General features: G+C 40.8%; 1 protein-coding gene across 4 annotated transcripts in view; it reads right to left on the reverse strand.

The window, feature by feature from the left end:
- The window catches only part of RFX3 (regulatory factor X3), a 282021-nt gene that overhangs the window by 36492 nt on the left and 218477 nt on the right, over positions 1 to 27052 (reverse strand). For all 4 annotated transcript variants that reach the window (XM_044265973.1, XM_044265970.1, XM_044265972.1 and 1 more), the window contains 7 exons: positions 26854 to 26973; positions 14815 to 14936; positions 12958 to 13070; positions 8561 to 8676; positions 7973 to 8127; positions 3827 to 3924; positions 433 to 582 (listed from right to left, as the gene is read on the reverse strand). In XM_044265973.1, the coding sequence (XP_044121908.1) occupies positions 433 to 582; positions 3827 to 3924; positions 7973 to 8127; positions 8561 to 8676; positions 12958 to 13070; positions 14815 to 14936; positions 26854 to 26973 (874 nt within the window). The remainder of the gene's footprint in view (positions 1 to 432; positions 583 to 3826; positions 3925 to 7972; positions 8128 to 8560; positions 8677 to 12957; positions 13071 to 14814; positions 14937 to 26853; positions 26974 to 27052) is intronic.

The raw sequence follows: 27052 nt of genomic DNA on the forward strand, positions 1-27052 counted from the left end.
TGGGGAACTATTAAAACATAAATCTCTTGTGTGTTACAGCACAAAGGACTTCATGTATTACTAAATATGTAACCATTATCTCAGATAGATGTGATAAGGTGGGAAGGGGAAAGCTCAGAGCAGTTAAGCAACTTGTCCAAGGTTGGATAGCTAGCAGATGGAAGAGTTTAATCTCTGGCCTACCTACCTTCCATGACGGTGACTGTCCTGACCAATAATTAGCAAACCCTGCTGACATCCATCACATCGAGTACAATACATCTCAGCAGACTACGAGACAGACAAGCAGTAAAGTCCCGGCTGAGTCAGATTTCCCTCTTTCAGGACACAGGACCACAGATGCTGTCTGTGCCTTGATGAAACGTAGGAAAGAGCAAGAAAAAAATGGGGTGTCTTTCCTTGCAAGAGATATTCTGAAAGGAAGCAGAGTACCTGGACATTGGCAAAGTCGACGCGGTTGAGGTCATTGAGCATCTGGTTGATCTGGGAAGTGTTCTGGAGCACTGCACGAGCTGCCTGGGCCAGGTGATTGAGCGATGTGTATCTTCGCAGAGTCTGGGCAAAGGCACTTACAGCGGCAACCTGGAAAGAAATCCCATCAAAACCGGGTAGCTTTCCACTCCAGGAAAAGAGACCGCCGCAATTTTCAATTCTTTATTCCCTTGCCAAACTGTAACTGCTTCCCTCTGATACTTATTTCGAACTCATTTCGTGGGAGAGGTTACTTGTAAATTATAGCATTTAAATCTCAAAACCAAGTATTATTTTCCTTTTGAGTAGGTAGAGGTCAAGACTAAAACTCCCATGTTCTTCGACATCTGAGTGCAGCATTAATTAAACCAGTCTTGCAAGAAATGACTTCGTCTAGGGAAGCAGGAAAAGTGTTGATTTTCATGTCTCTTTTACTCTCTGTAGAACCGTCGATATAAACTCAGAAATACCATTTTCCCCCTTTTTATTTGGGAAACCGAAATGTACCATCTCACTTTTTTAAATGGATAAAAGATTTTTATGGTCTTCAGAGCACTGTCATTCAGATTCGCTCTTACGGCTTTTATTTTAGAGAAGGTGTTTTTAGTATTAGCAAATACATAGCCAATAGACTTATCAGACATCGGCAACAAGAATTCTTTTGCACAATCGGAATTTCGGTACAAGAACCATCCACGATTTCTCCGTTTGCTCCTTGATATCTACTTGCCATTCTTCTCTAGGCTCCTCTGCCCAGGAAGGCTGCCCTGAATGGACTACATTAAGCACTGCCCTTACATTTTTTTTTTTTTAAAGATTTACTTATTTATTTATTTGACAGACAGAGATCATAAGTAGGCAGAGAGGCAGGCAGAGAGAAGGAGAGGAGGAAGCAGGCTCCCCACCGAGCAGAGAGCCTGACATGGGGCTCAATCCCAGGTCTCTGGGATCATGACCTGAGCCGAAGGCAGAGGCTTTAACCCACTGAGCCACCCAGGTGCCCCTGCCCTTACATTGTGGCTTCCAGTTGGGTTTGGCCAATGATACGCAGTGGGAAGAACAGAACGATGGGGGGAAAAAAGAGTGTTCACAGAATTTATTCCCCTACAACCTCTGCTCTCTCCGTGTTTTGGCAAAGCTTGCTTTCTTGGACTAAGGCCACACAGTCCTTGAGGGAAGGAGATGATGTCCTAATGCCATAACTTTTACCTCTTTCCCCTTCAGATCTGGGAAGCTCATGTCTCCCCACTGTTGCCAGCCCCAGGGTGATTTACCATTCCTCTGAGTTTTCTTAACTGCTCACATCTTTGGGAATAGACCCTTCTTAAATTCTTTTCAGTTATTCTCCCCTTGGATCTACCATTTGCTTCCTGCTGAGACCCTCAATGAAACAGGTTACACTGAAAGATAGCAAAGATAATGTAAAAAAAAAAAAAAAAAAAAAAGTCTAGGTAAATATCTAAATCTCACAATCTCATGGAAATCTGTCACATGCACAGTAAATCTAATGAGCATTTTTAACATATCTACGGGACTGCAGGTCATGTCATTAGGTGACAAGTTGGTATGTAAGAAGCAGCTGATTCAACAGTCTCGTCCAGGGTGTTCAAAAGTCAAAGGATGCTCTGTCTTAACAGTGAGATGTTTTGAGACTATATGGAAGTTGGAAGAGGTCTTACACTTTTTTTTCCATTTCTGTGGTTTCTATTAACCGAGGACAAACTAAGTGCCAGACACCATGCTCAGTGCCTCACATATATCACCTGAACTCTCATAACTGTCACATGGGACACACATCGTGACTAAAAGGGGTGAAGCAGATGGCTCAAGGTTGCACCGAAACTATGTTATGGTGGTGAGGCAGGTTTGATAGCAAGGGCCTGTCATAACCAAATTAGGCTCTTTCCTCTGTTGGGGCAGATTATTTTCATTGATTGAGTGCTCAGATGAAAACAGGCTGTACATGAGTGACAGAAGAAAAGCAGAAGACACTGCCCCCAAGGCAGATCATCCGCATCAACTCGGGGGACCAATGAAATTGGCCAATATTGCAAGTAGATTGCTACTACATTCACTTCGATAATACTGGGAAGGAAGGTGCTTTCAGCTGTTTGAAGTACTAATGTGAATATGACTAAGGTAGCAAACTGGAAAGCATTCCTGGAACCATCATAATCAAACAGTACCTCCTTCCTTTGCCCACCTCAACGTGGCACTCTAGAACTTTCTGCAATGATGGTCATTCTCTGAATGTGTGCTGCCAAATATGGTAGCCACTGGCCACATGGAGCTGTGGTACACCTGAAACACAGCTAGCTAGTGTGGCTGGAGAACTAAAACTTTAACTTCAATTAAATTTCAGATTCAAATTTAAATAGCCACGGGGACTCCCCTTACTGCATTGACAGCATAGTTCTAGAGCAGCGATCTAAGGTGGGCATATCCATGAAACGTCCCTGCTGTGTATTTTATTTTTTTGTTTGTTTGTTTTTTTCTGTATGTTTTGGAAAGCGATACTGCAAATCTTAGGTCAAAGCAGAAGGAACTAGGAGTGACTTGTGTTCCCAAAGAGGCCTGTCAGTTACAAGAAAGTCAACTTATCGACTGTGTCCCCACACTGAAAGACAAGCTGTTCGGCTGAGGACAGTGGACATAGCCATTGAGAAAAAGCCAGAAACGTAACTTTTGATACAAAGTTTAGACAGAATCAGTCTGATCTTGCCATAGGATACGTTCACAGACTAACTTAAAGTAACAAAGTGAGCAGGGCACACAGTGGAGATCACAAGTCATATCTGTAGCCATACAACCCACATTCCAGATAAACACCGTCAATTATGAGATAACTGCTCACTTGAAGAAATGACTCCTTGATTCACAAAAGCATTCTCCAGTGTTCAAAAAAAAAAAAAATCCTGAAAATCAAAAGGATATTAAATGTACATGAACGTTTCACATTACAAATGAGTGTAGTTCAGGACTTAAAAAAAAAAATCTAAAACTCCCTCAAGTGGAAACTATTTGAACACTCTGGGCTCTTCTTTTTCATTCTTGAAATTAATGATAAATATACTGAAATATATCTGAAATATACACTTTGGAAAAGGGCTTACAAATACTCCACACTTAAAACACTTTTTTAGTTTCTTCGGAAGGAGTAATATCAAATACCATCTCTCGTGCACGTTCTTGATTACACGGTTATAAAGCCCAAGTAGAAAAAAAAAGTTTGAAAAGCTCAGTATATTCTGATACCAACATCGTAAATGACACCATTTAACAGGACAGATCTAAACTTCACAGCTCAGAACAATTTCCTAAAAACAGAAGAAAAGGCAAACACATACTAACTTACCTTGGTTTGTATCATTCTCTGTGGGATATTGTTCATGGCATTGGAAAGCCAACCTTCAAGGCTTTTTGCAAAATTTCGAATGGCTTGGGTCAAGGCACCTAAATGTTGAAGAATAAAAGCAGAACGAAAAAGACAGCAAAGGATGTTAATCTTTATTCCAGGGGAAGAGAAAAACATGCATACATGACATCTGAAATCGCACAGATCTTATACTGTCCTCATTGATGAGACTTTTATTTTAAATACAATTCCTAACTTTGAAAGCATCCAAGAATTGCATTTTGGGCTTTTTTGTTTGGTTTGGTTTGGTTTTAAAGTTGTTTTGTTCCCAGATATTTATGATACTTAGTTAGGAAATGCAAACATTCAAACATTTTTGCTGACAGCAACATATACCAGTTGTGAATATACTTGTGGAATTTTCTACCTTAGACAAAAGAGCCTTTTCGCTAGCAGCTTAATGCTCAAGGGCTAAGTATTTTCTTTGTAAATTCTTCATCCTGATTTTTCAAGCTCTAAATCTATTTTCCTTTCTTTAGTTAAAAAGGAAACAAGGCAAAGCTTTCTCCCTTTCTCTACACATCTATCCATTCTAGAATAGACTCAGGGAGTGGTTATCTCTTACTCTGGTTGAAAAGTAAGGTAAAAATTAGAATTGCCTGACTTGAAAATTTCAGACAACTATTCACCGTTTCACTTGGTAGGTAGAGATAAAAGATCAGGGTGATAGAATTGCCGTTCCCAGAGACCAGTATTCTAAAGAGATTCCTAAAAGAGTCCATTCCGTATTCTTCACCTATCTGTTAAGATCTGAAAGAGGACTGGGTCCCACGAGAGGAGTTTTTATGGTGGTCATAAAATGACTAGAAGCATCAACAGTTACCAGGAATGACTACAACTATTTTCCAAGAAGGGACCTGGTTCCTGAGATGGGTTTATAATATAATAAAACAGAGAATATTTCGCTTGGTCAACAAGTCATTCAGTGTTTTACTTCATCTGTACCCAAGGCTCCCCAGTGTAGGGAGTGGTTTCAGACATTTAATAGTTAAGTGTTTGAAACACCCACAACATGAAAGCAAGCTCTGTGGGTTCCCTCTAATGTGGTAGACATTATAATTTGGAGTCTCCTACAAGAAACCCGGAAGTTACATTTTTCTCCAAAGCTCCCAAGAATATTAATATTGATGCTGGGATTAAATTTCTTGGTTTTTCTTCCTGCGCTCAAATGAGTCTGACATGCTTCTCTAATACTTTTGGGAAAGCAGGGCTAGAAATAATTTCACTTGCTCAAGTTGCTTGTGAAAGATACAAATTGTAATGACCCAGTCATAAAAACAATTGATTTTTAAAATCATTTTTTTTTTCCAACTGGCCAAATGACAGAAGAGAGGTTGAAATGACTAAATTTTGAAGAAGTATCGACTCTTAACCATGACAATCATCTACTGGAAACACTGAGTTGGAAATTTCTTGAGAACTCATCTTGTGAAATTTCCAAAGCTTCCCACTTGAGCCAAAAAAGAAAAAAAGAAAGAAAAATATTCTTCTGCTGTCTTACGTACTAGAACCATGGAGGGCGGGCATGGATGGAAATGAAAAAGAGTGAAAAAAAAATTTAACGACCCTTTTTGAAACTCGGGAAAATTTTGTTCAAAATTCAACTTCGCTATCTGTATTTTGCATGTTTTCTACTATTAATACATAATAATTATTTGATCTGCATAAAAAAACCCCAAGAACTAAGAGAAGTTACTTTAAAAAAAAAATACTGAGTATGGGTCTTGTTTTATCTAGACAAATTTGATGCTGGGAAGATCATAAGATAAAAAGATTTTTTTTTAAATCACATGACTAGAAGTTTTTACTTTCTTGTACTAAATGACATTTGGGGCCACTTTTACGTATACTCGTAATTGTACATAAGTGTTACCAGTTGAGTTCTTATACAATTCTTACACTTAACTGCTTTTCATTTTCAGATAAATGTATTTTAGAATATAGTAGCTTCAAGCTGACTTCAAATTAGTGTGATATGCAGACTTTTTTTGGCTAAAAAAAGGAATCCCATCTGGACAGTAAATGGTAGAGTGAAGTACTAGTAGCCAGGAAAATATAATTTTTAAAAATAAAATTAAGTTTGCTCTCTCTATAGGGATTTGTGTCAGATCAAATTGCGCAGATTGACTCTGACAACGTTTTCTCATGAATGGATGGTTTAAAATTTAAAACTATTCCACAGCTAACTTGTCTCAACCAGCTTGTGATTTTATATTAAAATGTACACGATCAGAAGATAGCTATTTAAGCTGTATTTTAAGCTGTGTTTTGTGAGGTCTTCTTATAGAATCAGAATTAAATTTTTAAATGTACACTGTAGGCTAGCACGTTAATGTCCCTTATAATGTCACAGAAGCTCTGAAATTATGGTCATCTGTAAATTCCTGAAGTCGAGTTGTCTGTTAAAAGTAGAGACAGACTTCCTGACAGAATAAATTGGTTTTCGAATCAAAATTTGCAAAAACATAAAGAAAGAAAGAAAAAAGAAAGGTCAAGTGTATTGTGCACTTAAAATTATGAGGCTGAGAGTCTCATAATATAACGGATACATGATTTAGGTTAGGGAACTGTTGACCGCACAAGTCCTGTGGTATAACAGAAGCAAAAGATTTCAGAATTTTTTAATGAAGTTGATGTTGTTGATTCACCTCAAACAAGAAAGAGCTCACAGGTATCTCTTCTTGTACTTCATGAGAAAAATGGTACTTGGGGCAGAGGGCAAAGATGTCACAGGCTAAGGAGCCAGCCCTACACAACTTCTCTTAAAAATCTCTAGAGATTATCACTCAGGGCACAGGGAGCAGGAGAAAAACAAGGAAAATCGAGATTCTGTAACGTACATCGGTAGAGAATACACGCATGGAAGTTTTCCATGACAACATCACTTTTAATCAACTGTCAGGAAACGTGGTGCAGAGACTGGAAAATATTACCAGTTTATAAAAATGTGAGACACTGATGGTTGGATTTCTTTTTTTTTTTTTAAACTTATTTCTAGAGCCATATACACGTGTTCATTGATATTATATGTAAACGAGTGGCTAAGCATGTATTTCAAGATGGTGGGAAACATACGGAAGCACTCCTGTCTTCCACTGTTGCTTGTGATATGGAGAAAAAAAAGCATAGACATACAAATGCTGGTATCTTCACCTTTTCTTCTACTAACTCCTTCCTTCATGTTTTGTTATGATTTAATATAAATCATCGGTGAACAGTGCACCTGAAGTACACAGTTGCCAATTTCATGAGCTATGAGACTGCTTTTACCTTGTTAATGTCACTGCGGAGTGGAAACTCTGTCCCATTTCTTTAAAAGCTAAGGGCGCTAGGTGCTCATGAAGATGTTGGCATAAAATCCTTCCGACTGCCTCGGACACAAGCATCCGTACTAGCGTTTATGTTGACACTTGCACAAATAGTTTTGTTGGCCACAAGGTAGTTTCGTCAACAACATCACAGAAAAAAAAGTCATCTAGCTTATCTATGTAACTCCTATTTGCCTCACGGTGGGAATACAATCCGGAGAGTTTTTGCTCACCGTGCCGGTTAACCGTTTCTGTTACTGGAACTGCATTTATAGTTCTCAACATGACGGACGGGACAAAGTAAACGCTTTTATATAGGAATTCAACTTCAGTGGAAACCAAGCTAAATTCATTTCGATTCAAAAGCAACCATGAAAGAGGCTGGTCTACAGATTTCAAAAACTTTTGGCTTTATGAAGGAAACTGTGTCCTTGGGTAGAATAATCTTTACAAGGTTGCCTGGCCTGGGAGTGTTCTTGCAATTAGTTACCGGGGCTGTCACACCCATAGGTTGTCTTTTCTGTCGAAAAGAAAATGAACGATTGGAGAACAGATTTTTTTTTTTTTCCCGGTTCCCTACAGTTTTGTTCTAGGCTGCTTTCATGCAAAACTCTTGTGTTGCATGTTTCTTTTCTTTTCTCTCTCTCTCTTTTTTTTTTTTAAATTGGCAAATCTAAATGAGATTAGAATCACCCTAGATTGCAACGTCACTTTCCCAAACTACTTGGGTGGAATGTATGAGAACAAAAGCATCCGTACTCGTCTGCATTTAACTTACTAGGAATAGGTCTAAGCACGTCGGGGATGAGAATCTCCACCAAAGCCTGGTACATCCCATGGTCACAGTTACACATCCATTTCAGGATAGACTCATGTTTGCACAGAGTTATCAGCTTTGCTTTCGGAAGTCGACTTTCTATTTCACTCAGATTGCTGGTGTGAATAAATGTAGCAAATGAATAGATGGCAAATGAGGATAAAAAAGAAAATGGACTTTAAAAATAGTTTTAGTTTAGCAAATATCACTGAGGTTAGAACTACACCACCACTGCCCTGGCGCCGTGCGGCTGGATACACACAACAGTCCCCCAGAGCTGCCGAGGCGCCATCACACGGACGGGATGAAGGGCAGATACGATACTCATTCCCTGAGGATGAAGTAGCTCTACCACGGTCCCCCAGATCGATCAAAATGGGAGCTACGACACACACACGGAAGCCTCCAGAGAGCGGTTTGTGGTTCATCTCAATCTAATCATTTAATGTTATCAGGTAAGGTTCACAACTGGTATACAGATCTCTCATTTATTAACTGTGACATCTACTCAGCCATGAACGTGAATCGGAAAAGCCTATTGATTCTGACCTTGATTCAGTGATGGTAGTGCCGTCGGTCGGAGTCGAGGGAGAATAGCGCCAGAATGTTTGCCACAGTTTTTCTATCAGGCTAAACTGAAGATTCACAACAACGTCCAATATTGCCTAAAAGAAACCCCAAAACAAAACCGAACGGTCATCAGAGTTGCCTTACGACGCCGCTGATGGGGTTGGTGAGGAGCGTGTGGCGTACCGGGACCGAGATGGTGCGCGCAGCTGCGGGAGCGGCAGCCACATGGTGAAACTGGGCGACGTTCTGCCCATGGACGGCAAACCGACGGGCTCAGGCAGGGAGAACAGAGCTCTGGAAAGACCAATGGGATGACGTGTATTTCCCCCAACATGGCCTCATATCCTTGCGTTACCCTCTCTTTTTCTCGCTCACTTCCCTTCCTCTCCATTGTCTTCTCTTACTTTTCTTCCAGTCCTGTCCACGCAGCTTCCTTCTGCCTTCTTCTTAGCCGCTCTTCTTCTTAGACCCAGAAGGACACAGTCCCCAGGGGGCCAGGGGAGCTCATGGCCGTCCAAGAGCACAGGAGTGAAGGGTGTGGAGCTGGCGGTGCGGGGCGGACAAGAGCCAAGGCTAAACGCGCCTGTCCTGGGGCTGATGACCATGATTCCGGAATGTTCCCAGTCAACCAGAGGCTGGGGCAGGAACCACGACGGGGCTGGCCTTCAGAGGACAGTGTCCATCTGGGCAGAAAAACGGCCCCTCTGCGGTCAAGCCATGCCTTCGCTTCAACCCTCCCTCTGCTCCTTCTCTTCACACAGCAGCTTTAAGACTACTCCCTCTCTAACCTTGGACGCAGGGCCCTCATCTCCTCCTTCATTTTCTCCCCTAGAACCATTTCCCAGCTGCATCAAAGATATATTTTTTTTATGATTCTAAAATTTGCCCCTTCATTAAATTTTGATGATCATATTTAATTTCCCCCTGCCATCGCAATTAGTTTATAAATTTGCCTTCTGATAAAAGCAGTCGGAAAACCAAAGAATAACTTGTTTGTGCAAAGAACATGTGATTCTGTGATTATTTTGGGCATAAAAGACAGAAGTCATCAGCATAACGTGTTTGGTGTCGTCAGCACTGAGAATGAGGACAGGTAAAACAGCCCCAGCAAGATCCACAAAATTCCTAGAAGGAAGGAGACCACTGGCGGCAACCAAGAGAGCCAACCTGGGTATCCGAGGCAAAAAGAGGAAAGCTGTTAACTCCCTAGTTCTAGAGTCTGTGAAAGCCGTGTAGGTCTCTGGACCTCTGTAGAGTACAGAGAATAATGGATTTTCTATAAAAACACACCCTGAGACCAAGTCAAACATCAAGCAAAACATGTTTGGGAGCATGTTAATTAACACTTTTCATCCTTTGATATCAGGAACAATAAAAGATGCAAGTGTTAAGCCTTAAAATTAAAAGGCAGACAGATGGCCCTCCTCCCAGGCAAAAATGTTCTCAAGGAGGAAATTATTATTTTTTAAAGCTTTATTTATTTATTTTGAAGGAGAGAGGGAGAGAGAAAGAGCATGAGTGAGCAAGCACAGGAGAGGGCAAAGGGGGAGTGAGAGAGAAAGCTAGCAGATTCCATGCTCACCAGAGAGCCAGACCCAAGGCTGGATTGTCAGGACCCTGAGATCGTGACCTGACCCAAAACCAAGAGTTGGGCCCCTAAACTGACTGTGCCACCCAGGCACCCCAAGGCAAATTATTATACTCCTTTCCCAATTGTAGCTTAGGCACATTCCAGGAGATACCTATTAATAAAGCAACTATTAATGCCATATATAATACCTACATATCTCTATCTATGAGATCGCTATAAAAAAGCTAAGCTTTTATAAAAATAAAACCAATTACCGTTGTAGCAACTTGTATGGAAAATTCTACTTGTGCCTTCCATAAAAAAACTAGTGATACTTATAAAACAGCTTTGATAAGCAAATTGTGAGAATTCCAGAAAAAAAAAAAAAAACCCAGGCAAAATAGGTAGATTAATCTTTCTTAAAAACATAAATGGTATAGAATATGAAAAAAAAATAAGGCAAGGGAAGAATTCAGTGCATCTTACATGTGGTCTCTCTCCAAATTAAATAATCTCAAATAATTCTTTTGAAAAGGACATTCACATCAGCCTCGCTTGAGACATTTTTACAAATGAATAAAACATTTTACCATTTGTCCACCTACTTTCAAATATGTTCAGACTAAAATATATAGGCAAATGTATTTTTAAATAGTCCTTATTGTACTGCCTTAGGGCAAGTGACTATTTACAGGACGGGATATGAGTCTGAACACCTGCACTTCAAAAGTTTGGAAGTCTGACATGAAAAAAAATAATTGGAATTCTTCCTTATCATACAATTGGAATTTCTTTTCCATGCCTCATGAGAGACAGCATGAATGCTGGTGATCCTGAAATAAGTGGGGATCACTCATTCTCTGGGCTCCGTGGACTGCCATTTCCCACAAAGACTGATTACCACACACCACTGTATCTCCTCATACAGACTATTCCTGAATGTGGGTACGCTAATGTAATCTCTGTAATCCAGAAGATGACGTCATCTTTCATCTTCCTGGTGGAGTTTTCCACTTCGAATAAGCTTACTGGACATTCTTTAGTAATATAAATAAACCCTACTCCTATTTATATTTTAAACAAATAAAAGAAACTTAAACTCAAATTATATCTGTGTAGGCTGGTTTGCTTAAAGCAAGATTCACCTGAACACAGAGACATGAGAAATTGCTTAGAAAATCTTTATATAAATCTTTATTGAAGATACATGATAATCACGTCCCAAAGAAAGATTTTTTTTTTTTTTTTTGAGATACATAAGGTTCATCCAGAAATTCTCTAATGTTGGGAGAAGCACAGTATTTAAAGGGAGATGAGTATGAGGAGTCTTTCTTCGTTCCAGAAAATGTTGGGAACGAACCGGCAGGACATGTTGAAAAACACTTTTGGCACATGGTTTGTTAAGAAAGAGAGAACTCGCCCTTGGTTGGTAATAATCCAGCCCCCTTGACAAGCACTCTGATGCACTCAAGCAGTGTGTATTTCTGGAGTGGAAAAAAGAATCTGTAAATGCTCTGAGCGGAGACGTCCCACTGCATACTGCATTGTCAGCAGGCAGGACGACTGCCCGTGAAGCCCCAAGGAGTACCTTTTACCTCTAAGCAGATCACAGATCGCCCTGGAATAAAGGTACTTAAATTCTAAACAGACTCCTCTTTCAGAAGGAGAAGGATTTGTTGCAGTCTGTTCTGCCCTTTCCAGCAGGGGCGCTGCGGGTGTGTTAAAAGGCTGGCTTGGAGAGGGGTCACCTCTTCGAGACAACGAGCCAGTTCCGGTGGGGAATACTCAGAAAAAGAAACAGAAGCAGGGATGGGAAACACTCAGAGAAACTTTAATTGACCACAAAAACAAAACAGAACTAGAGCCTCCATAATCCCTCAATAACCTCAATAACATCTAAAATGCTCCATTAAACATTTCTAGGACGTATCTTTTTCTTTTCCCTCTTTTTAAAAGATTACTTATTTATTGAGGTCATCTCCACACACATCGTGGGGCTTGAATTCATGATCCCGGGGTCAAAAGTCACATGCTCTTCTGACCCAGCAAGGCAGCCCTCCAGAAAAAAAAAAAAAAAAAAAAAAAAAAAAAAAAATATATATATATATATATATATATATCTCCCAGAAAATATTTTTGACAGAAATACACAGTTAACGGTGTAAAATTCTAAAGGTTAAAAGGGATATTGGGAAATTAATTCTCTTCCACTGACTCCCACTCATCCAGTCTCCATCACAAAGGCAACTACCATTAACACACTGAACGTTTTGTTCTTTCTGCTGGAGATTTGTATACATGTTCTTTTTCACTCGAAAGATAGTATACAATACACGCTGCTTTACATCTTACTTTTCCCTTAAAAATAAACCCTGGAACTCAGTCCACAGGAGTACATCTACAAGGGTCTGTTATTTTTAATGGCTGCATAGTACTCTACAGAGACTGTACGATGTTTTATTTACTCAGCTGCCTTTTAGATGTGGAAGCTACAACCAATCTTTTGCACTAAAAACAATAATGCAACAAGTTCACTTATATTCACCCATATTTTCTACGGTATGTACCTAAAATGGAATTGCCACGTCCAAGGATTCTGATTGGGAGATGCTAAGAAGATGGGCAGTAAAATGCATTCTCCCTTTCCCACAGCCCTCCTTTCTTCAGTCTGAGATAAGAAGAATGATGAACTTTTGACTTATGAACCAACTTCCCCTGTCCTTTGGGAATAAGTTGGATTATTTTGTTTTAGCAAGCTGTCTGGCAAAACTTAGCGTGCATTCCTACTGTGTTTGAAAAAACTTACCTCACAGTGCTCTCGATAAAGACTCTGCAGTGACTTGATATCCTCAAAGGTAGTACCATCTGGCAGAGAAGAGATTTCAACTTCTCCAAACTCTGGAAGTGCTCGAGATGCATCTGTTGCCATGACAACACAACAGGGAAAAAAACAAACAAACAAACTTGTGGATTGTGGCAATTACAGATTAATGAGGAGAAATTTAAGATAGACTAAGAAAGGAAAAAAAAAAAAAAAACAAATGTGAAGGCCAGAGTCCAACGATTAAGAACTTTTCATAGTAGTATTTTTCAAACAAAAATGTAGCAACATCATCAGTATAAAAGAATAAAGGAGGAATGTGAAAATTGTGGAGGAACTAAATTTTCACTACTGTTATACTGGAAATAACATACCATCATGTCTCTCAACATAGGACCCCTGTTGCAAGGAAAATATCTCAAGCTGGCCCGTATCAATTTTAGTTATTTTATTATTATGTTACTTAAGAATTAATAAGAAAATAAACCTAGCTTTACACTCGTTATGCTCATACTTCCTGTATCATCATAAGCCAAAAAGCTACAGAATGAACCCAAATACAACTACAAAAATCACATGAAACGTAACAACATGAATCTGACAGGACGGATGCTGGGGCTGTCCTGTAACTGAATTACCTCTTGCAGCATGAATATGGCATTGACCGCCGCAGCCCAGATCTTCTGAACTCGGCAGGCCTCTACCAACAGGTACTTCCTGGTGGCGGGTTTCCCTATTACTCTTCTGTATTCAAACGAGCTGTGGAACCTTCCTCCACACAGAGCACGGGACATCATTTAGCCTTCCCTTGGGATGCATTACGTAATTAGTATAATCTACATAGTAAGTCTCTCCTTGTTCTTTTCTCGTGGGCTCGGGATATCAGTACACTTTGGTGCCTGCTTGCTTTCTCATAAATTTCAATACAAATGTGTGAACTAAAACCGCAGAACAGTAATCGTTTTCCTCTTCTAGATAACCCAGAATATGTCTTTATTATTTCTTTACAGATTTGAATTGAAATAAAAATACAGGATTAGAAAACAAAATTAAAACCCTCTTTTGAGAGTTCGAAGCTTTCAAGAGTGTACGGGGAGGTCTCCAGTTTGGGAAGAGCTGCCATCGTGCTTTCAACTTCAGTAGCTATTTTGACTTGAGCGTCCTTTTTAGCTCTTTGTCAGAAGGGGCACACAGACAAACGCACACGCAACCTAGACACATGTGCACTCTTTGGTGGCTTCTATTTATCTTGATCTGTTGTACGGAATCTACGCATGTTCATCTCTAGAAAAGCTGTCGATTGCACTGGCAGCTATGACCACATATGCAGAATGTTCGAGTTCTACTTCCCCACTCTTTAAATGAAAAGCAACACATAAACCATCTACGGAATTACAAAAATAGGATATATTGTGATCAGTTTAAAAGAATAGCTTTTTTAAAATTTATAGGAACTTCTTTTTTTTCTAACCTGAGACCACGCATTTGCGACTTTATACATAGGAAAGGAGAATTCTTGGGGGCCCTTGAAGTTAAGTACTGAAAGTAACCACAACTTTGATCATGAAAGCCAATTAATACAATTCCTCAAGACAATTTCATAGCTATGAGCCTTTAACTCCCATGCATTTAGAAGTCCTACATGGCTTGATAATTTCTGAACACGAAGAAACAGAAATGGTCTAGAACTATCCCATGATAGGCAGAGCTTCAGCACACACACAGATGTTTCTGTGTGGCTCACATCTGTAATAGACACAGCACTTGGAGAAAACATTACTGTTGTTCTCTTGTTTTCAACATCTTAATAGCAACCATACTATGCGTTACACCTTGACATACCTAAAAACTGCTGATGATGTTGACTTTGGGCTATTACAGTTTGTTCAACAGATGTGCCGGTCTGTTGACCGCTTCCTGTGAAACCATCTGCAACCCCATCCACCTTCTGCATAGGCTTATACCTAAAAATATTAGATGGGGAAAAACAAACAAATACAATTATTCCTTGTTTTGTCACACTACACATAACTCCTGAGGCATTTGATTTTACTCTATCTTCTTTAATGTCCCATGATCGTTGGAGGATTTTTTTTTTCCTTGATAGTCTCAAAAAGTTAGGATGAAGAAATTTTTTCAGTTGTGTAAAGAAAAAGGGGAGAGGGATTGGGGAAGGGGACCAATTTTTGAAAATTCAGAAATGTGTCTAAGAACAAAGGAGTTAACAAAGGTATTTCTTCGGATGGGGTAGCTACAATGCCCATGATGACACGCGGTGTGAACATAATTTTTAGTGGCCAGTGGGTCAAAGGAAAACATTTTAACTACACTGGGACTTTAATCTGAAATAAGACCTAGGAGCAGGGGCCTGAGAAATGTTAATGAATGGCTTTCGATTAATTAATATCTCTCATACGCGATTCAGCATACAAACTCTACCACACTCTTTTTCATACTTCCTAAAGTCTTCCATGCATCTCAACACAGTCATTTCCATTGACCCCTAACCTCGCCTGCAAATACAAAGACCATACGCATCAGCTAGCAGAGAAGTACATGCAAGAATCCACCTATAAACCTACGTTACCAAATTTTTTAAAAAAAAGAATCCACGTCCGCTATAGTTACACATTTATCTTTAAGTCCTAGTCATACAATCTCATGAACTTTCCTGCTAAGACGGAGAAGACAGGCTTCAGCAGCACAGGCAAGAAGGAAAGTCTGTTTGAGAGAGAAACAGCACATATGAAAAAAAGCCTGGGCAAGTGTCCTAAGATGAGTGAATACAAAATAAGATAGAAGAATTTTTCTAAGGTTTCATTTATTTTCCTTCATGTTAGAAATTTAGGGGAAAAAGACAGATGAACATAAGAAAAGATTAAAATCTACAGTAAGCTTAGGACCTCGAGATACTATTCACTTTGTTTATTTTCCCATCCTCTCCCCATTTCTCATTATACTTATAAATAAGATCACCTAATATTCTCTCCGCCCAGACACTTGACTCTAACACTAATACCACAAGTCAACTGCATCAGTGATATGAAGTTACCAAGAATAACAATGTTCCTGACACATGAGCAGGGCACGCCCAAAGGCACCTGCACTCTGACAACAGATATGAAACGGAGGGACCCGGTGAGACATCACGCAAACCCATGAGCGGTTTGCGTTAGGAAACGACTCCATCTTGAATGTTGTTCATTAGAACTTGGATAAACAAAACTTCCAAGAAAAGCTGCCGTCCCTCATAGCGACACTTACATTCACTGCTTCTGTGACAGATCTCACAGAGAACTACGAAAAGCAAACATGAAGTCAGAAGGTGAACAGGGTGAGAAAAAGAGGCCCACACACATCATCTGTGTTATCATCTTGGTGATGGCCCCTTGCCATCCAAATGTGGATTGTTATTTCTCTAAGGACACCGAACAACTCAAACCTACCCTTTTATTTAATGGGGGGGGGGAATCTGAAAGGACTTTTCCATGGGGGCCACACCAAATGATGACAGAAGAGTTAGGACCATCCTGTGCTACAAGGGTCACTGATGAAAAATTGAATTTTTAAATTTTTTTCCTCCTTAAAAAATCATCCCAGAGAACCAAAGAAGACTCGGTGAGGCAAGTACTTTGAGTACTCGTGTGGGCAAGCAGTTGCCAACCATTCTGTTCTAGAAGCCCTGCATGATTTTATCCCTGAGGAAGTTCCTCACCCTCACTGACCCATTCCAGGCTTCATCTGATTTTAGCCCTCTTTTTTCAGCTATGAAATTTTATACCACTAAGAGAACAGGCTAAAACTGTTTAAACATGTTTCCTCATTTAACTTAATGGAGTTAAGATAAATGTTAGTATTAACTAACAGAAATGGTTAAAAGGATTTCAATTCTTTACACTGCAGAAGGGAAAACGGAAAGATATCTTATAGACTTAAATTCTATTAAATTTTAATACGGGATTAGAGGGTAATTATGAGACTTTGTTTGATCAAGCTTCCTTGGTCCTGCACAGCATCTAGTATACCACACACACTTCCTAAGCAGAAATGTCGAGGACAAGTAAAATTTAGCCATAAAAGGAAATGATGTCTATGCCTTTTAGAATGTAAGTTTTCAGAGGACAGCTGCTGTCCCACAATCTACTCGCACACAGCACTTATCAAGCCTGCAGCTCGTAAGCAAAATTATCTGCTTCCTCAGAAAGACGAGGACAGAGGAAATTCCTAAGGGAAAGAAATATGATATTTTTAATAAGCACTCAAAATCAGAACACATTATAATTAATAGTAATGATATTGAGTGGGAAGCGGTGATTAGAGGTACATATATTACACAGACGGAAAATACATCAAGATTAGCTTGTAGATAAAACGGAAGTTGGTCAGTTCTAGAGAAATTGTGCAGGTCTGTCAGTACACAAGAACAAATCTTATAGGGAAAGGAAAAGGAAAGGAAGAAGGAAAGGAAAAAAGAGAAAAGGAAAGGAAAGGAAAAAAGAAAAGGAAAGAAAATACAGTTAGAACGGAGAAATGAGTGGATTTATTTGAACACCACAGTAGTAGGGTGAACAGTAGAATGAACAGAAACACTTTGTTTGCCTTGTCAGTAGGACCTCTGTAAGCCAGAACCTTCTGCTGTATCTCTTCAGAGAAAGGTTGAGGGCCAAGCCTGGGGGCAGTGTGGGCCATAATGAAATCAGGAAGGGCGGAATATGGCTCATATACAAGAGTAGTATTCCTGTGAACCTCTGACAGAGCTCCCCAGTAATGCGGACTTTTGCATTTCCTGTTTTGTCTTCAGTAGCAAGTCACATAGAGGCGTATCCTCAGTGTATTGCGTGACATGGGGTTGGTCCTTAGAATCCCTGGAAATTAGAAACGCTGGATAGAGGGAAGCTGGATGGTTATTTACCTGAAGCTCTGTCTAAGGAAAACATCCTATCACTACCATCACCTCAGAATTGGGTCTTCCCCGAGGGAAAGCTTCACAGGAGGTCAAGAAGAGCCACATTACAAATAGGCTGAACAACATCTGTGGTAACTAATTCTCCTTAGAAGAAACAGTTAAAGATGATATCATTAGACCTTGGGTCCTGAAACCTAAATGTTTATCAGTGACTGGGTAGCTTTTCAGAAAGCTCAAATGCTAGGCTCACCCTAGACCTACCCAGCAAAATTTTTAACACGGGGCTTCACAAGAACTTCACAAGCCTCCCAGATATTTGAGTAGCCTGCCCAGAACTAGTCCATGGGAGCCTGTTGGCCCCAAAATAAGTTCCTTCAGTCCAATGTTGTGCAAGTACAACCATCACATCAAAGAAAAGTCACTTTTTTATAAACTGAGTCCTCAATTTTTAATTTGTTCTCAATAAACTACATTTGGAATATAAATAAGTATCACTGAGTGGCTAATAAATGAATGAAAGCATCCTCAGGGGAACAGACTTCATTTTCTCCTACCACCAATTGATCATAGCATCTATCAAATCGATCGAACAAATATTTATTGAGTATTTACTATGGGGAAAACATGGCAGAGGCATGGTTTCGAAAAGGCCGTGTAGTAACAGAAATCTTCCAGGATGTTTCTTATATTCTGTTGAATCATCTGAGCTTTCAACATTATGTTAACCCCGGTTGAATTCCAACTGACCTTTGAGCAATGAAACAGCTTTCAGACCTCCTGCCTCTCTGCTTTCTTCATAAAGTACCATTTAAACATGAAACTCTAAAAGCCAGAGACACTTCCTACCAAAAAAAGTTCCCTGATGAATCCCTTAAAGAACTGAACTTTTTAGTATATAAGAGTATCTTCTCTCGGGGCGCCTGGGTGGCTCAGTGGGTTAAGCCGCTGCCTTCGGCTCAGGTCATGATCTCAGGGTCCTGGGATCGAGTCCCGCATCGGGCACTCTGCTCAGCAGGGAGCCTGCTTCCTCCTCTCTCTCTCTCTCTGCCTGCCTCTCTGCCTACTTGTGATTTCTCTCTGTCAAATAAATAAATCAAATCTTTAAAAAAAAAAAAAAAAAGAGTATCTTCTCTCTTCGTCCCATTTATTTTACAAATGCGGTATTCTTAGACGAGGTTTTCTGACAGCAGCTCCTCAGTGCTCCTGAGCCGCACACGCTCTGAGAAAGACCTGTGCTTCATCAAATGAAGAAACAGCTCTTGGTTTCCAAATTAGCAAGAGGCAAATGATCATTTTAACAGCTTGCAGCTCCATGGGCAATCCGAGCTGAAGTTGTTAATGATTAAGAAATCAAAGAAAGTCTAATGCTTTAATAGCGGCGTGTACGCATGAAACCTGTCACTAACACAGAAAACACGGAAAATTGTTAGGAATCTTCCCCCATGGGGTTAGTGGTAGCTGTTATTTAGAACTTGGACAGCTGGAACTCTACTGTAAAACTGCATCTAATTCCGTCAAGAATTTCACATGTACAGGCACTAAAGGAATCCAACGAGAGGCAAAGAATGCCCTCTATGTGCTCGATTATATTTACTCTCGTATTTAGCGGTATCACGATTGTCAACAGACTAAATGAGACATTTGGGAAAGTCCCTCTTGAAGCAGGTGAAAAATGCATGGGCCACATGCAACATCTCAACTGCGTGGGCCACATGAGTCTTTTATCATTCTAGAAAGTACACAATCATTTGATCAGTATGAACCAGTCTCCACACTGAGCTCCTCACCAGGGCAAGAGGCTAAAATTTTCTACTGGAACCCTGAGATTCAATTTGGACCAACTGGCCCAGAAGATCTTGAGGCGACTGGAGGTCTGAAGCCAGGCAAAAAATGAAGAGATCAGAGGAAAATACGGAATGCTGGGAGCATCTTTCTCTCAGCGTGTGAACCGCCTGCTTGATGTCACACTAAGGGTGTCTGTGTCTAAATGACTTCAAACGTCAACCCTGCTGGTGAATGACAGTCACCCCATCTCTTCAGTCCTTATTGGTGGCTCCTGAAGTACTTGACTCCTCATTAGCTCTACGTCTATAATTGGGCAAGGAGAGGAGGGAAACATTAAATTCAGAGGGGGTAGTTGTATTAATTGCAGCAGTTTTAGTAGAAAACGGGAGAGAGGCAGGGAAAGGAGGAGGCTGAAGCTGTTTGCTGAAAGAAAAGGTGGAGATCATTCATTCACTTAACAAATATTTACAGAGTGCTGACAAGGTGCTTGGTGCTGGCGATGTACTGTTGAAAGAGGCAGACGCTAGTCTCTTCTCGTGACTTTTAAGGGCTTCTCACCACAAAGGCAACTTGGGATTCGTATGTCGAACTCATAGAGTCTTGCTACAAATATGCACGACACTTTTTTGATCTACAGCTGGCCCTTCCTGTTAAACCATTTCTCAGGGATGCCCTTCCCTACCTCTTTTCTTTGAAAAATAACTACCTGACTCCCCTTGATGCCAAGAGGGCAAGAGCGACAAAAGAGAACAACCTGGGGCTCTGTCTAAGGAGAGACAAATTAGAGAGCTTCTCGTATACAGCAAACTTGAATGGGCCTCCATTTCCTTATCAGTAAATAGTCCATGTAATTGCCAAGTGAGATCTTGCATAGAAACTGCTTATTGAAGGACATTTAAAATGTTCAATAAACGTTTATCAAGAGGGTAAATGGGGACTGTTACCATTAACAAACTTTACATGAATTACTATAGTTAATAGTTACTGAATCGTGATTAATTTTGATTCTCTGATCTTTAGTGGAAACTATCTTTACATCGGGGACCACTGCAGGGGCACAGTGCACGTTAGATTCAGTGCCAAGATTCCTTATTTGTTTCCAAAAGCCAAAGGTGCAGGCATGTGATCATCTTCATACCAATGACTCCTGACCTCAGCTGCCCTAGAGCAACCGACAGCCCTAGATGCTTAGCTCGGCAGTGACCTCCTGAGATTCCCGACCCAGGAGAGGAAGGGTAAACTGTTAGCATCAATCAAAGCTGAAAACCACTTGCCAGGAGGTGTAAAGGAACAGAAGTCAGAAGTTGCCTAACTGCTAGAGTTCATTCATCTCTGAAACAGCCTTAAAAAATAAATACTGCTCTCTAGAGCACACAGTATAACAATATTAATGACAACAATTTACCTAACACTTGAATGTTTCCAATTATTAAAAAACAAAACAAAACAAAAAACAACCACCCTGATATACTCTTTCCCACCTGAATGCAAAAACAATCTGTGAGGTAATCTACTTTTGAATCAATGTCCATTTTGAGATGGAGAAACCAAGGTTCAGTGAACTTCAGTCACACACGCTGCAAAAATGCCAGAGCAGTCTACTGGGAAATTTAAGATTTCCCAGTCTTAATTATGGGGTACTTTCCACTAGCCTGGGAAGTCTATATTAAGGAAAGTCTTGTGTTTTTCTCTTAGAAGATTTAATTATTTATTTGGGAGTGAGGGAGAGTGAGAGAGAATGTATATGACCGGGGGGAGGGGTAGGAGGAGAGGGCGACTCTCAGAAAGATCTCCTCCCAAGCGTGGAGCCCCACACAGGGCTCTCACGACCCTGAGATCATGACCAGAGCTGAAACCAAGAGTAGACTCCCAATCGCCTGGGCCACTGGGGCGCCCCTTAGGGAAGGTCTTCTATAGACAAGGGTTCATGTCCTCCCTCACTCCTTGGAGACATGCGTGCTTTCACATCTGTCTACATCAAAGCAAAAGCAGCCCTGCTGTGTTTCCAGCTGGCCTCTCTCTCCTCTCTGTACCACAACGCTTCCTTCTTTCACAGATGCATTTCCTATGAAGATTCAAAAAGGCAGGAGGTGACACCTGTCCCCACTACTTGGGACATACTCACCAAAGTGTGATTTTTCCCTTTATTTCATATGCACAAATTTATTACATGTGTACGTTCCTGTTTGGCTTATCTTCCCTCTTTAAAGGGGGCATTCTTGTAAGAACAAAGACAAGAGGACTGGGTTCTTCCCTTGTTGTTATAGGATTATGGATAAGGTACCCTGATGGACTTCAGTTTTCTCATCATGAGGATGGACTGGACTGGGGGAATCTCTTCCTTCCAGCTGTAAGAGTGTACAACTCTATGATTCCATCTCTTTTAGATGGGATGGACATTTTCTATACGCAACTGCTGGTGGTCGGGTGTTTGTTGGAGGAATGATAAGTGCACCTTAATATCCGGAGACTGGCTACTGGGATCAGACACAGCCCAGCACACTGTCAAAAGTGCTTGGCTCCACTCTACCACTTCCGCTACGAGGATTTGGAAGAATAACTCAAACATGTATGCCAACACTCTCTTTCAACTCTTCTTTCAAATGTGAAAAATAAACTGCAGCAAACATTTTTACTTGGTTTGTAGACCTGAGAAGTCCTGGTCTCCTTTTTCTCTATAATAACCTGATTTATTTATTGCCTAAATAAGGGCATGCAAATTATCCATGAGTGAGTTTCCTTGAAACTAGAGAAGACATTTACATGCAGAAGTTGTTTTCATGTGAAATATTTTCAACAGAAGGTATTTTAAAATATTATACATTCTCCTTTTTTTTTTTTTAAACCCAGGATATTTTACATCTTTTTGATCACCTCTACTGTCATCAATACGCCAAAGTTATCACACTGTGTTGGACTACACTCCAGTCGCTCACTGATGATGCTCAGAACTACTGGAGCCCCTGAGACTACTGGTCCATCCACTGAATGTGCACATACTTCTGTGTTGATTAACCCAAAAGCAAACAGAAGACCCTTGTCACCTTGTCACTGACATTTCCTCTTGCCAGCTCTTCTACCCCACGATTGCCCATGAATCAAGTGGGCTCTCATCTGCTCCTTTAGTCTAGGTACATGACTTGAGGATGGCTTCATCTTTCCAATTAAGCTATACTACGGGCTCTGTGACATCCGTTTTTTCGATCAGAGGCTGTTTCCATTTATTTCCAGACTTGTGGCTATGCCCCATATGGTGATGTTGCTGGGAATCGGATGTGGAGACAAGTGGAAATTTCCTCTACTACCCTATCAAATCTTCAGATGAGATACCGAAAGTAAAGGGGTTCTAATAATTATAAAGATATACAGAACTACAATCACCAGTACTTCTCCAACTACTGTGACTCCCAACGTCACAGAAAAATGTGCAAACTGAGCTGTAAAACTTCACTTCTATTTGATCAAATGATCACTGCATATACTTGAATTTTCATTCCGTAAGAACACATAAAACATGTAAATTTATACTTCTGAAGATGTACACATGTACATGCATACACTAATGCTCGAGGCGTTGAGATAATCTGAATATTCTAAAATATTAGATACAAGTAGCTGCTACAAAATATTTTAAACCTTTCACATGACTTATAATTTAACAAGAATGGCAGGCTCTTCTTATGTGAAATTGAATATATTCAGTAGAGTTGTTTGAGTTTTATAAGCCATAAGACAAACGATATAATACTTTTCTTTTTCACTGTTTTTTTTCAACAAATACTCTTAACCCCGACATCCAGACTTAGAGAGAGAAACTCTCCCTCTTCTGTCCAAGTCTTCTTGCCCAATGGGATAACAGGCTTCACTGAACAGCTAAGAACATGGCCAGTTGATAGACTCCTTCAGAGAGAAAACAGAACCCTCCCTCCGTCCTGCTAGTCGAAGTGAGGGGTCTGTGAGGTTGACAACACTAACAGGGCAGTCAGTGATCAAGACACCGTTCCAAGAGCAACTATCCACAATCCAAAACTTGTCGCATTAAAAACAAATAAAGAAAATTTCAGTACCACCGGCCCTTGAGCAACACATGTTTGAACTGTGCAGATCCACACAGTCACACACAGCATTTTTTCAATAAATACATACTGTAAATGTATTTTCCTTTTTTTTTTTTTAGTAACATTTTCTTTTTCCATCTGACTTTATGGTAAGAATATACCATATAGTGCATATAACATACAAAACACGTGGGAATCGACTTTCTATTATCGGTAAGGCTCCTGGTCAACATTAAGCTATTAGTAGTGAAGTTTTTCTGGGGAGTCAGAAGTTAAGGCCAGATTATGGACATGTGGCGGGGTCAGTGCCCCTGATTCCCTGTTGCTCACGGATCAACTGTACGTCTTTGGTTCTCTCACATCCTTATTTCACAAGAAAGCAAACACTGTAAGGAACTAAAGTTGGTATAATTTATTAGCATCACTGAGAATTTTATATCCCTTCTTAAATACATCCACATTAGGTCTAACTCTAAAAGCAATTACAACTAGACTGAGAGGGCAGAGTGTTCATGGCTTGTTAACCTTTAGAGCTCTGGAATCTGTTTCATAAGGAGGCCTTTTTAAGCCCCAGGTCTTTCTTCCCTGACCCAGGCTTTTTTTTTTTTTTTTTTTTAAGATCTTATTTATTTGACAGAGAGAGACACAGTGAGAGAGGGAACACAAGCAGGGGTGGCTGGGTGGGAGAGGGAGAAGCAGACTGACTACCCACTGAGCAGAGAGCCCAAGGCAGGGCTCGATCCCAGGACCCTGGGATCATGACCTGAGCTGAAGGCAGAGGCTTAACGGACTGAGCCACCCAGGCGCCCCATGAGCTTTTTTTTTTTAAAAAAAAAACAATGAACATTCCTTGAAGTCTCCCATTTCCATGAGCACTTGCTTGATTCTTCACAGGTAAATCACAGGGAGAGGTAATCTTCAAGCTATCTTAAAAGCAACTCATCAGGGGCGCCTGGGTGGCTCAGTGGGTTAAAGCCTCTGCCTTCGCCTCAGGTCATGATCCCAGGGTCCTGGGATCGAGACCCATATCGGGCTCTCTGCTCAGTGGAGAGCCTGCTGCCCCCTGTCTCTCTGCCTGCCTCTCTGCCTACTTGTGATCTCTCTCTCTGTCAAATAAATAAATAAAATCTTTAAAAAAAAAGAAAAAAGCAACTGATCAAGTTTTTCTTCAATATTTAGGTTTGAATATGTTCTTTGTGGACCAACTTGCTCTGATCTTGACCTCCCCATCGGCTCCGCTGTGCAGTGCTGCGATGCCTGACAGCAGAGGACGCACCAGAGACGAAAGGCACTAAGTGTCGCTGCTAACAGGTGAACAAGATCATTATAACCCGGGACGATAACCGTTTAGGACAATTCACACAAACTCCACCTCTGTATGAGGGAGTATTCTGACTCATTTTATTGTATTTCTCCAAGACCTTTTAATATACTTCACTGACTATACCTCAAAAAAACCCCAGAAATTAGCAATTCAACAAAGAAGGTCGACAACCTGTGATTCCAAAATCTGAAACCCTAGAGATCGCCATGTAACAGCCAATCCTGAATGGACGGACTCTTCAGTCTAGAACACTAGCACCAGAAATTTCGATCGCATTAAACCACTTAACGAGCCTCTTACCTCCAGTCTGCTCCCATGAAATATAGTCTTGTCCCTAATAAATCTCTCTAAAAAAAAATCTGCAAGTCCCATTGTTTTGCTCCAAAGCCTTACACAGCTTCAAAGCCATGTTGCATGCAAAGACCAAAGTTACGGGCCACATATACCACCGAGTCCCCCAAGGTAAGGTCCAAAGGACGTTTTAAATCTCATCACCTGCTGAACCACTCAACCTTCTCCTCAGTTCTGCCCCTGCCGGGTCAGCCTCGCTAAATCACACAGTACTTATCAAGGACATCCTGGACTTTATATGACCCGGAGTTCTTGCTGTATTACATGAGTCCATCTTCCTGATCCCTCTGAAACACCCCCCACCCCAAACAGCACTTTCTCTAGGACACTTCTCAGTCCTCCTGGGGTCAGCTGAAAATTCCTCTGTATTTCACTAGTTCCTGGATCAAAGCTTTACTTCAGCACTTCTCACCCTGCATTCCTTAAGAAAAAAAGGTTCCCGTGCCTCTCCTTCTAATTTCTTAACTCCTCCAAGTTAGAGACTGTGTCTTCCCTGCGCACACGGCGGTCTAGCACGCTTGCTGACTAAGGAAAGGAAGGACCACTGAGTGACAGATTCTTTCTCCGGCAGTGACTAGAGCGAATGCTTCCGACTAAGCTAGTATGGCTGGGGAAGGAGCCCGGCTAATCATCCCAGACCAATAAATTCAGCAGACTGAGGCAGGCCATCAGATGACCTGTGTACAGGCCTCCTTTCCCCTACTTAATTCTGCACGCTCAATTGAAAAGAATAATTATAAATACTATTATGGCTGAGCTATACTGGTAAAAAGGAAGAGACTGTTCATTTTACTTACTCCAGACTGTGACATAAGTCACATGAGACTTGAAGGCCCTGGGCTAGGTCACAGCACTGTGGGCTTCAGTAAATTATTTAACGTCTCTGGGACTTCCCTGAAAAACAGAGCTATTAAGGTTCTGGTTGTCACCAACCTGAGGGGCCAGACTAGACCGAGGTTATTTTTAATTCTGAGATCTATGATTCCATCCATACATTCATCTATCCATCCATCCACGAAAGCTGGATTCAAAGAAAACGTAAGAAGTCTTGAACTTGGTGCCACTGCTCCTACCATGTTAAGAAGAGTGACTGAGGGAAGTTGCCAACAGCAAGAAAGGAACTCACCAACACCGAAACCAGTTTCCCCAGTGGCATTTGCTTGGGTATGCGCCTTACGTGTTGTGTTGGGTTTCCTCGGCTGCGTGGGTTGGGGTGTCACATTTAACTTACAAGGGGCCCAGTGGGTTGTCTGATAAGTAATTTTAAAAAGATTTGGAAAACAGGGGAGATGAAATTCTACTAAATCATATTTGAGAACTGTTCATGGTGATTTTTAAAACGCATGCCGACAACAGCCACATTTTTGCACACTTAGGTATTAGCTCTAGAAAAAAGGAGACCGTACATCTAAAGATATGCGTAGCTTGGACAGGTCAGGGAACATTCCAGAGTCTACCTTTGTTTCTGTTGCATGGGCTGCTGCCTCATAGCCATATACTGCATGTCTTCCTGCAGACGATTCAGAGGGGAATCTGGCTTGACGCGAATCCCATAGTAATGGTACTTGGAGTTTCCTCTTCATAAAAGAACAACAAACATTAGAGACACAGAAAGTCAGTCGAATCAACATTAATCACACAGGATGTCCACTTAGC

The sequence above is a fragment of the Neovison vison genome, chromosome 9, assembly GCF_020171115.1.
Source record: "Neovison vison isolate M4711 chromosome 9, ASM_NN_V1, whole genome shotgun sequence".
In the NCBI taxonomy this organism is placed as follows: Eukaryota; Metazoa; Chordata; class Mammalia; order Carnivora; family Mustelidae; genus Neogale; species Neogale vison.